General features: G+C 38.4%; 1 protein-coding gene across 6 annotated transcripts in view; it reads right to left on the bottom strand.

Moving 5' to 3' along the window:
• Positions 1-2,909: 2,909 nt before the first annotated feature.
• LRRC8B (leucine rich repeat containing 8 VRAC subunit B) overlaps positions 2,910-12,912 on the bottom strand; it is an 82,660-nt gene continuing 72,657 nt past the window's right edge. For 5 of the 6 annotated variants that reach the window (XM_066376844.1, XM_066376839.1, XM_066376840.1 and 2 more), the window contains one exon: positions 2,910-6,458. In XM_066376844.1, coding sequence (XP_066232941.1) covers positions 6,186-6,458 — 273 coding nt within the window. In that variant the 3' untranslated portion in view covers positions 2,910-6,185. The remainder of the gene's footprint in view (positions 6,459-12,912) is intronic. The other variant, XR_010750286.1, reaches the window with a different exon arrangement.

Here is a 12,912-nt window from a genome sequence, read left to right on the forward strand (position 1 = left end):
AACTTTCTTTGACTTGCTGTTTGCTTTTCTGATGTTCTTGTTTAATAAAAAAAATCAGCCCTGGCCGGTTGGCTCAGTGGTAGAGCGTCGGCCTGGTGTGCAGAAGTCCCGGGTTCGATTCCTGGCCAGGGCACACAGGAGAAGCGCCCATCTGCTTCTCCACCCTGCCCCCTCTCCTTCCTCTCTGTCTCTCTCTTCCCCTCCCACAGCCGAGGCTCTATTGGAGCAAAGATGGCCCGGGGCGCTGGGGATGGCTCCTTGGCCTCTGCCCCAGGCGCTAGAGTGGCTCTGGTCGCGCCAGAGCATCGCCCCCTGGTGGGCAGAGCGTCGCCCCTGGTGGGCGTGCCGGGTGGATCCCGGTGGGGCGTATGCGGGAGTCTGTCTGACTGTCTCTCCCCGTTTCCAGCTTCAGAAAAATACAAAAAAAAAAAAAAAAAATCAAATGCTTCTTTTTTTAATTACTTCATATTCATTTGAAATATCCCCTAATTTTTGAGAGCAGTATATATAGATGTGTAGATACTGTACTTCCCCATGTAAAAGATGCACCTTTTTTGGAAAAAATTGAGGTCTAAAAACTGGATGCATCTTGCCTGACCAGGCAGTGGCGCAGTGGATAGATAGAGCGTCAGACTGGGATGCGGAGGACCCAGGTTCGAGACCCTGAGGTTGCCAGCTTGAGCCCAGGCTCATCTGGTTTGAGTAAAGCTCACCAGCTTGGACCCAAGGTCGCTGGCTCGAGCAAGGGGTTATTCGGTCTGCTGTAGCCCCACAGTCAAGGCACATATGAGAAAGCAATCAATGAACAACTAAGGTGTCACAACGAAAAACTAATGATTGATGCTTCTCATCTCTCTCCGTTCCTGTCTGTACCTATCTATCCCTCTCTCTGACTCTCTGTAAAAACAAAAAAAAACAACAAAAAAACAAACTGAAAACTGGGTGCATCTTATATAGTGGTTGTAGATTTTTTTACTTGCATTTCCCACTTTTTCACATTTGTTGAGTTGTATGAATTTTATGATGAATAAAACTTGATTTCAATAACTTTATGTAATACACTTTTTTTTTTTTTAATTTTGGGCCCTGAAATTAAGGTGCGTCTTATACATGGGAAAATATGGTATATAGATAGATGTATTCAAAAGGTCAAATAATTATGTGTCTATTTTGCCCAATAATTCCATTTTCCCCCCTTTACTAAACCTTCGGAAAACATTGTCTTGCAGTTCATTACTTTCTATTTTTCTGGAGCTAAGAGGAGAGGCAGAGAGATGAGTTGCCTTGTGATCATCAGTGCCCAAGGATGGACACTATTGGAAGGATGAATAGGTGACAGTTTTCCACTTCCCCTGCCCCTCAGTGTGTTCTAGGATCAAGCCAGCTCTTTTTAGGGGTTTGCTATTTTGTGAGGACTGCAACGTATTTTGAAAACTCATACTACTGTTACAAGATTCATGTGTAAACTTACAATCTATCATTTGGTGAATAATGTAACTGTACAGCGCTACCCAGAGAATTGTGGGAAGAGAAAGGAAATCACTTTCACAGCCTGAAACTGATAGGTGCAGACAGGTAAAAAATAGTAGCCAGCTTCTTCCAATGTTTAATGTTTTTATTTGCCATTTATTATAAAAATTGAATCTTCATTTTACACAAAATGTACTTTAAAAACAGCAAAGTTTACCAAAACTAATGAATCTCAGGCAAAGGGATTTACCACTAAAATGCAGATTTACATGGTAAATCTGAGGGCCCAAAACATTCAATTCATGACAGAATCTTACATTTTCTAATAATTTACTACCAGAAGCAAAACCCGATTATGTATGTTTTAGAGAATGTGACGATAAAATAAGCGATGCTAGCCTTCACTGTGAAGCTAGTAAGAAATGTCTCTATTATTGGCTCATTATTTCACTGAGAGTGAAACATTTGAAGAATTTCAAAAATATTTAAACATAAATATTTAGGATTATACACAACACATATATGCACAGACACATCCATTCTAATTCTATGCCTTCTGTATTTTTTAAATTGCACCATCTCTGTTAGAGATAATATATAACATGCAGGAGGCATTCATAATTGTTTTTCTCAGCAGTAGTGTATTATGCAAGTCAAATGCAAAACTTAAATATGAATTAAGTTCAACTGAAAGCCATCTCAACTCAGTACTTTGACTTACATTTTCTATGTTAATGTTTTATTTAGTGTTGATGAAATTGTTCATGTAAAAAATAAAAAAGCTTAAAAGAATATAGTCCATTACCAAAGGTACTTAGTAGACAGTTCCCGGTGGATACTGACCTGATGGACCAGAAACAGGAAGAACGCAATTAAATAGGACTGCAGTTTTCTGTGCTATTACAGCGTTCATATCCCGCTGAAGATGAGGGTGTTTTGCAACAGTTGCATGTATATAATGTCTTCATAATTCAAACCAGGATACAGAATAACCCCCCCCCCCCCCCGCCAGCCTTCCTCGTTTCTAGAAAACAATAAACACAGATTCTGATGCAATATACAGTTCCTGAAAACAGACTTATAGTTATATTCTTATGCTTTTGGGAGGGATGAGCAACAGTTGGATCAGCTCTCATACTTCAGGGATGGGTAGAATAGAACTACCTAATTAGGCAGAATTATAGGCTCTGACTTCCCCCAAATACATACAGGCTCAAGTGTCCCTGCAAGGTCTCTAGCACAACTGTATTGGTACTGTATGAGTGCTGAACAAATCTAAAGGGATGGGTGAGTGGAGAGAGGTAACAAAATACCTTATGTGGATAGGACAATGGTTAAGAGAACAAAGATGGAAAGAGCATTTTATTGAAAATACAAGGAAATAAAGATAAGAGCATTTTATTGAAAATACAAGGAAATAAAGATATAAATCCACAGAATGGTTGTTTGATTATTTTAATAGTTTCTATACTCATCAGTATGCAGTGTTTTAATTAAACATACAAAATTCAAATCATGAAACACTTGAAGAACAAAAACACATATTTTCACTATCAAACAATGTTATGCAAATAACTCACTGCAGCTCACCGAAGCATACCAATTGTAGTATGTACGCCAAAGTGCTGAGATTTTGAGGATTTCTATTTACCCTGTTTCATGCAAACATTTGTTAAGTGACAGTGAAATATAGTGACAACTGGGGGGAAAATTAAGACTGAAGACAAAGAATGAAACACAGTACCTATGTGCTACATAGGTGTACCCTGATGTAGGTTAGTTAGGAAAAGAAAATTACAAATTACACCTTAACAGAAATGCTCAAAACTGCTTAGGCTCTCAGGCTAAGGTTGAGTGTTCAGTTTTCTTTTAAATATAACTAGGAGAATAGAACACTCCATAATTACAAGTAATGAATAAAAAAGGAATTAATATCCTAGCATTAACCTATAGCCTCTTGCAACCTTAGGAAAAATACTAAACATATCCAAAACTAGTAAGTTACATTTTGCATACATAAGGGTGTATGTGTGTGTCTCCACATGTGTGCAAGTTCATCTGTGTCTGTGTGTGCACCTATGTGTGTGCATGTAAATAAAATGAACCATTGCTAGCATAAACCATCAATTTTGTTATGAATAACACCCACATTTATTTGTTGGAAAATGCACTGCACATTCTTGGAAATCAAATGCTAACTAAAGTCTCATAATTGTAAGTGAGCAGATTTCATTTTCTTCATTTAAAATCCTCTTACATGAATATGAATACTTATAAAATGATCTGCTCCAATGATCCAGTAAAGACGGCATCTAACACGTTCCGTATCGCAAGTCTTGGTCTCAGCGTTCATTGCATCAGTGCTGTCATTTCAAAAGCTACCTAAACACTTGTAAGACTGAAAAAATAAATCTAAAAACTTTCTCATCATGAGCAGAGTTTGAACCAGTTACTACCCTTGTGTTTGGAAAGAAGCTTACAATATTCGTTATTGATCCTGATAGGAACTTGCTTCTAGAAATTTAAGAAGGTGATGAGGAAGATCTAGCTAATGGTTTTTGCACGTGAACAAAAACAGTGACTACCCATGGAGAACTTCTAGTTTGTCAGGGAAATGGTAGTGATCTAAAATTTGTTTTGAAAACTCTTCTTCAGAAAAGAGGGTAAAATTTTTCATACAAATTATGGCTAATTATTTGTCCAAAAACATTTAAGTTCCAAGAACATTTAAATAACTCTCTACGTATCATGTTCACATCCAAAACTGAAGATAAATAATCCTATCACTGGAATCAATACACATGACAATTCTATTGTGTAACATTAGAATGATCAACTCACATTAAAAAAAATGAAATAACAAAAAACCTTAGATATAGTTAGAATGTTTTCTGAAGTTCTAGAAGAAAGTTTCATCAATTATGCCTGGATCCCTGAGAACTTGAATGTTCTGACTAAAGGCAAGTTTTGGTAAGAATTACATTTTTACACCATTCCTTTTCATTCAGAATAAATGATAAGGTTTAGGCAGCCTTTAGTGTTTTTTTTTTAAATAGCTAATATTATTCAAATTTCATTTGACACAAATAATTCTTTTCTCTGAGATTTTGTCCAGGGGTGTGTGGCAGGTGGGGGAAGCTGTATTTTGTTATAAAGATTCACTTTCATCTTTTTGGAATGGGCCAAGCAAGAAAAAGAGCACATATCACTCTTTACCCACAGTGTTCCAGTTTTGTCTAGATGCAGTTAATAGATGACTTCATAGTTACATCCAAAATGAGATGGCATCATAATGCCTAGCCCATTAGACAAAAACCTATTAAAAACGTACATTTCCCCAAAATGAGTCAGTTGATTTTCATTTTACAATATTCATGATAAAAGGCCAAACACAAAAGCTCTCTATAAAAAAGCAAAATGTATTCCTAAAAAGTTAAAACAAAAGCATGAGATGAATTCCAGTCAAATGGATCTATTTCTTTGTGAGCTTTGAGAACTCATCTTAAACACTGAATAGAGGCTGAGTATTTTGCATTATAATATCTATAGAATATGCAGATGAAGTACAATAGAAGGTAAAGTATTTTGCTTCAACTTTTACTTTTTACAAAGTATTTTGAAGTCAGTTTTAAAGATGGAAATCTCTACCTCTTCCCTCCATAATAGTTTTTGAAGTAGTAAGAATTGTACCCGTACAATAGCACAACAACAGGGGGAGAGAGAGGCAGACGATGTGGCTGTCCTCTTATAAGGAAACCCCTAAATATTTTAGGGCATGAAACACAAGGCTTTTTTTATTCAAGAGTAATTAGTTGCAGAGCACAAAAACATTTTGGAGAATGCATACAAATATGGGAATCATAAGCTGCCCAAACCAAGTATACTAAAAGTAAATTCTCAGAAAAATGCATGTTCTCTGTACCTTACAAAAATTATTTCCACAGATTTTGAATCCAAGATTACACAGTAAAAATATTTGTTTTACATTTAATATAAAAGCTTACTAGCAAATAAAAAAGGCTTCGATGATACAGAAGAAGACATTTTATAGAACACATTAATTTTTAGGATGTCCCAAGGGTGATGTGTCCTGAGCACCCTACCCCTGCTCTGTGCAAAGGTCAAAAGCCAGTACTTTCTCAGGGTTGATCATTGTTAAGAGAAAACCAGATGAAGGAAGACTCAACATAAGCTGGGACAGGAAGCAAAAAGCCAAGAAGGAATTTTGCCAAGCATAAGGCACCCTGCCTAAAAATAATTAAGAACATAAATCAAAGACAGTGCTGAGTGTACATCAAGGAAATTTATATTGAATAGTTTATGGTCTAGGTGACAAACAGGAAGTCAGTTAAAACAAGCGTGCAAATAAGTAATGGGGACTGGGAAGGAAGCAGAAAGAACATCTAATCTTCAAGGTAATAATAATTGCAAGGTAGAGATTCAATAGTTTCATGTCCCCCATTCCACTCTTAATGTGTATTTCTTACAAGTCAATCAGTAAAAGATGAATAGTTTACAAAACTCAGTTCTGTGTTAACACTTTTACTGGTTTAATTTAGAGCTAGACACTGAGTTGCTTTAAATAAGACATTTGGTTATAGTTAGTCATAATTATTACCCCCCCACACCCCGTTTATCTTTATAGGTTAGTTTATCTTTATAGTTCTTATTTAAAGCCCTGATGCACACTTTTGAAAATTATTTTCTCTTTTCGGTCAACATTTATCTAAGCATGTCTGCAAACGTTCTGCTACAGGGAGAGGAAGAGTGTTGAGCAAATTCTCCTCAACAATCAGACAGCTCCGTTTTAGGGACTGACATCCTTCTAGTTCAGGAGGAAGTGTTTCCAGGTAATTCCCAATGAGCTCCAGATGAATAAGGTTCGACAGCTCACCCACAAGAGGGGACAAACTCATCAGGCTATTTTTCCCCAGAAGTAAACACTGCAGCTTTTTGCACTGAAACAGCCCATCGGGTAGCATCTCAATCTAGAAAGGGAAAAAAAGAAGCTGGTAAAACCAGTTTTGATGGCCTGCCGTAATACATTTACTTACGTATACCTCTATCATTTTCCAAAAACATTTCTGGATGTTTACATTATAACAATGATGACAGATTTGAAGTAGATGGAAAATACAAAGGAAAAACAAAGACATACCACAACTGAAGCTACCATTAACTTCAAATCCTTGTTATATATATAAGGGTGAGCAACAAATTTGTCTCTAAACATTCTAATAAGCAAGTCTCAAAGAAAACCTAATCAGTGACATACACATTATCCTTAAGATAAAAAATAAACCAGTGACTCAGGAGAATCGCAATGATCCTTGAGTCCTGGATCAGAAATAAATTGCTCTCAAGAGTCCTCGTACAGAGTTCACTTCACTGTCTTATGTAATGAGCAGCATTCTGAGAACAGACATGAAGCTACTTCCTTAGGGTTTCACAGTTCAGACCGAACTTCATTCTGTTAAAAAAAAGTCGACAGAAGCAGCGACAAGAGGATACAATATACACATGTACATTTCACTGTCCTCTACATATATACTTGAGCATTTTTTTCACTTTTCCAGCTCTCTTGCTGGTTCGATTAAGTCAGGGGTCGGGAACCTATGGCTCGTGAGCCAGATGTGGCTCTTTTGATGGCTGCATCTGGCTCGCAGACAAATCTTTAATAAAAAAAATAATGTTAAAAATATAAAACATTCTCATGTATTACAATCCATTCATTTCCTACCGCTCATGTTCATGGTTGCGGGTGGCTGGAGCCAATCACAGCTGTCCTCCGGGACAACACCAAATTTTTATTAGATAATGCGTAATGTACATGGGTCGTTGTATGGCTCTCACGGAATTACATTTTAAAATATGTGGCGTTCATGGCTCTCTCAGCCAAAAAGTTTCCCGACCCCTGGATTAAGTCATGTAACACAGAGAAATAACTTTAATTATGATAAATAGCCTACAATTACATCAACTCCTAGAGCCATCAACTGAACTGCATCCCTGACTGGTGGGTAGGGTCAATGTGAATTTCTAAGGGAGCCACTATGTGTACACAAAAGATGGTTTTGGGAGGAAAGATATCCGGAGGAGAGCTGAGCGTACACAGTGCCCTTAACTCTCACCATGCCTCTCAGAGGTGAGTTTGGCCAGGCAGAGCTGGACTGTATACACCTCACCCTGTATTACTCCATGTTTGTACAGGTGGGGACAGGGCATCTTTGCTATTAGGAAACAACGTTGGCTCTTGGTTCAGGAAGTGTGTCTAACAAGCAGGGATGAAAGGAGCACTCCCTCCGGAGCTCAACCTGTTCTGCTGATGGGCTGATGCCGCCCACTGAGCTAGCTCTCTCTCTGCTGGAACTTCCAGGGCCACCCAGAATGCTCTCCTCGAAAGGATACACATTCTCTATACAAACTAAAGAATGATGTTATCATGTTCAAAAGTGCTCATTATGTTGGAAATTTCCCTCTCCTCCGTCACCCACACTTATACTCAGTACTAGATAGCCTTGATAAGAAATCTAGTGATCACCATTGCTAAGACAGGCATTCAATATAGCTCAGCACTGTACAATGAAATACTAGGTTTAAGCAACGAAAAAGGATCTACCCCTTTTATTTTGTTCCCTTCTCAAGAATGCAAGGCCAACACCATACATATGTAGATTTCAATATAGAAATACGGGTGAGAGATGAGACAGAAGAAATGTAACCCCTTCAGTCAGAGACATCGGCAACTCAGAAGTAGGATCAGTGACATGTAAGTAGAGAAAACAACAGCCCTGTGCAATGTGCTCAAGGTTGATAGTGCCTGCTGGTGCCTAGCAATGACAGGCAAACCGGCTGAAAAGGGAGAAGGCTTGGCCCATCTGTACTTGTAAACATGTGCTGAGAGTCTCCTTTTGTGCTTCGTTCGGAGTTGGGCATAAAGGGCTAAGCAGAGTTTCTCAACCTTGGCTCTGCTGTCATGTGGACAGGATGATTTTGTGTGGGGTGCCCTGCGCGTTGCAGGATGTTTATCAGCAACCCTGGCCTCCACCCACTAGATGCTAGTGCCATTCCCCTTTCCCCAGTGGTGACAACCAAAAATATCTCCAGGCAAATGTCTCCTGGGAGGCAAAGTTCCCCTATTTGAGAAGTGCTGGTCTAATGAGAGAGAGAAATATTAAACAATTACTCAAGTATTAATAATTAGTCTGTGATGGGTGCTACACAGAAGAGAGCCCTGGCCAGAGGTATATCGGGGCACCCCCAGCTCCCCTCCTCCAGTCTGTGTCCAGAGCCCAGCAAGAGCCTTGCTTCATTAATTGATTGCCCAGTGGCTGAATACCCTGAAGCCACTGCCCACACTCTCCCTGTCTTGTCAGCACTATCATGTTCTCACCAATCTTCTCTGAAATCTCTGACTCTGTGGTTTTAGCCCCTGATACAGGAGAAGGAGTTCACAACGCAGGGGCAGTGAGCCTCCAGGGCTCGGCTGTCAACATGTCTGTGTTGCTGTCGTGAAAGTGAGTCAAGGGCTGTGGTCAGCAGAAGCAGTTCCTGAGTGCCAAGTGTCCATCTCAGGGTTTTTTCTCTCAACATCAGCACCCCGCTAAAGCACAAGACCTTAACTCACCCTCTGGAATTCAATTTTGCTAAAGGAGCCTGGGGAGCAATGTTAGAAACTCAAGACCTTTCAACTCAGCAGTCTTACCCTGAAAAATCTACTTACACCTTTAAAAAATAGTTTGCGCCAAAACTCACAAGAACATTAAACACTTTTTGCCTGGGCTAATCAATTTTATAAAAAAAACTGTTAGTATAGCATTTATTTATACTGAATTCATTTAGCATGCTCTTTCTTAGATTATATAATGCATGAACCAGAAAGAAAAAAGTTATCCTGGTGGAGTACTGATTTCTTTTAAAAAAATTGTAAGAAATATTTATAGACTTGATCAGGAAGATGATAAAGTTCATAAACAGCATGGTTTTATAGAATTAACTGTAATATATACATATAATAAATAATAAAATAACCACAAAAACTAATGGCTACAATATCACTCTATATCCTAGAATTCTTTGGCAACCAAATATCTTTGACAAAATGTCCTGATGCCCCCAGAACATTGAAAGGAGGATGATTCTCTTCCTGTATCTATGACGGACACTTATAATAAAATTCCCCATTGTTTCCCAGATGCTGGGCCTTTACTTCAGGGGCCATTGACACATGCTATTTCACTCAGAACATGCTAACCAAACATATAAAATCCAATCATGTCAAGAAATAAAGCTGAATATTTCCATTTCTAAGCAATGATGTCAAAAACAACAACAAACTCGGCCACATAAATGACCTTCCACATTATTCTGCATTAATGTGTGAAATAATGAGGAATTTCCACATATTCCCCTTCAGGCTAGAAGTCTTGAAGTGAATAAAGGAAATTCATGAAACACAGACACGTAGAAGTCAAAAGACGTAGGTGTAAAGTGGACTGGTCTTTGAGCTTTGAGTGAAGTTATTAACCCCCCCCCCCCCATCACCTTCCATAGGATCAGAATCCAGTTACCCTCTGGCACTGGGATAGAGACGGATGCTGAGTCTCCCTCTCCTGTCTTCCATGTACCACTCTTTCTATGGAGTATCATTTGGACTGATGCATCTAAAATGTAGTAGAAAGAGCTCCTGAGGAGGAGTTGAAACACTTGGGCTCCACCCCAGATTCATCACTAGGAAGCTTCAGACCTCAGTTCTGGTTACTCTGAGCCTTCGAGTCAGTATGGCTACAGTGAGGACAGTGGATGACAGCAGTGGCCAGATAGCAAATACTTAGGTTTTGTTGGCCAAGAGGCAAACCCAGAAATTATGTAGGTGCTTATGTAACACGAGAGAAAAAAAATTTCATACATTTTTAAGTGATGAAACTCAACAATGAATAACAACAATTGAACATAACTTACTTTGTAATAAAAGCCCACTAATGAGAGCAAGGGAATTTATTCATGTACACTGAAATTTGAATTTCATATAATTTTATGTGGCAAAATACTATTTTTTTAAAATTTTCTACATCTAATCATTTAAAAATTGAAAAAGCACTCTCAGCTCAGGCTCTGGGTAGATTTGGTTCCCAGGCTGTAGTTTGCTGACCTCTGCCACTGTGTTCCTTTCAGATGTTAGTCTCTGTCTCTTGGTTTAGATCTGTATTCCTAACTGTGAATCATAATTGATTGACCCTTCCATGGGGTTTTGTTTCTTGACTGTCCTCTCCCAACCTTTCTATACACTGCAATCAGAGACTTCTTTTGAAGCTACCAGTTCAAGCTAACTAGAACTTTCAAGCTCCAGTCTCACCACAGCTGCTATTCAATGAATCAAAAATGAACTTGACTTGCAGACATTAGGGCACTCTTCATTCTGACCACCTCGTTAAATGTTTTCACTTGTTACTACAGTGAGCATACATGTTACAATCCTGTGTGCATGACCTCTATCTTTTTACACTTTCTGCATTCAGTGTTCTCAGGATGTGTTCCACAAAACTCTCCTCTTAAGAGTTACTATGAAAAAGAGTGTCTTGATCAAGTAAGTTTGGCAAGTGCTGCACACGATATGTCCTTCTTGGAGAAGCATGATGCATATTCATTTAAAGGCTCTGAAGTAGCCTGCTGCAAAAATATAATAGAAAGAAATGTTTAATGCTTTTGTGGTAATACTTATTACTATCCTGTGGAAGAAACTCTGCAGTGCCCTCTCATTAAATGTCTGTTATTCGGAGAACTGCCCAATAGCTTTGATAACTCGAGAATTCCCTACCTTATTTTGCTGGAACTCTCGGTAGGAAGCAGAGTCCACTTCCCACTAGAGGAGCTGATGCCCGTTTCTTGCGTTCCCAACTGCCTTACAGCTCTAATATGAGCATCCATAACCCTGCTAATCAGGTGCTTAGCCTTGGACTTTGATTTGGGGCAAGTGTCACAAAGAAGCAGAAACCAAGAGCATATCTGTGGAAGGGGCCGGGGCTGTAGTAGCAGCAGAATGAAGGTCTCGGGGGCAGCACTGGTTCTCTGTGTTGGTCAGTAGCAGGGTATCGCTACCATTTTGCTTTTGTGCTATGATTTTGGCTGTGATCCTTTTTGCTATCTGTCTGAATTTATGCTTGTTTTCTAAGCTTAATTCTGCAGCTTTTTCAGTGATAACATGAGCTATCCAACATCTTTTCAAAAAACTGTCTTTTCTGCTTAACTCCACAGTATTTTTTGCCTCCATGGATGAATTTGATACACCGCTCAAGTTTTTAGAAGAGTCTTTAAAACATCTTCTCTCTGGAATCTTTAGCAACCTCCTTTCCAAATGGATGAAGCAACCCACATTTCTGAGTATATGCATATCTAAAAATTTATGCATCCAATTTGGTGTTTTATTTTCTAATTTTATCACAATTTTGGTCTACATTATAGAATCATGAGGACCTCGAGGTTGGAAGGAACCTTGAAATTAGTAAAATCCCTATATATTGGAATATCTGATTCCCTTTAACAACATTCTTACCAAGTGGTTGAGAGTCTATATCTGGCCAGGTTTATTAATAAGAAAATCACTTTTCCCTCCTTAAATGCTCATTCAATCTTTGGACAGCTTTTTGGGGAAGAGGAGAAAACTTCGCCTGCTTATCCTTTGTCTGGTACTTATGGGTACTCTCAATAGGCTTTCTTTTCTATTTAAGTATACCAAATTTTTGAAGACCAATTTTTGCACTATTCTCTGTCCCTTCTCTACCCAATTCTTTGCATCATGAACCTAACCTGTTCCACCAGAGAGCTGCTTTTCATCATTCTGGTTGCTATCTTCTAAGTGAGTAACAGTTTCTTCATATCTTTATTAAATAAGTCTTTTTACAATTCTGAGAAGAGTGTTCCTCACCTATTTGGTTGTTGTGTTGAGCTCTGAAGGTGCTTAGCAACAACTTAGAAGACTTTTGAGATAAGCCAGCCAAAAATATCATTCTACTTTGGCCATAAACTACCTTCAGCATAAAAATTTCATGTGCTACCAAGCATCCTCTCTTATCCAAGATAGGATTGTGTCTGAGATTAGTCTTCCTTTCAGACGTGATGAAGAAATCAAAAAACTTTATGTCAAAAGTACCAATGGCCTTAAGGTTTAATTAAACTAGAAAAGACATTAGCCAACGTATACATTTAAATAATCCATGATCAACTAACAATTTAATCAGCTGTGACTTTCAAAAATTCATGTAGTGTTTTAAATGTATGACAACTTGGTGAAACCAATGCCACTCAAAATAATCAACTATATTTTGTATAGATTTAACAAATACAAATGTAACCAACATATAATATTAATCAACTGCATAATTAAATGACGCTAATGATAAATCCCTAGATCCATAGTCTTCAAAGTATGGTTATAAAACCAAC

Source organism: Saccopteryx leptura, chromosome 3 (genome assembly GCF_036850995.1).
Source record: "Saccopteryx leptura isolate mSacLep1 chromosome 3, mSacLep1_pri_phased_curated, whole genome shotgun sequence".
Taxonomy (NCBI): Eukaryota; Metazoa; Chordata; class Mammalia; order Chiroptera; family Emballonuridae; genus Saccopteryx; species Saccopteryx leptura.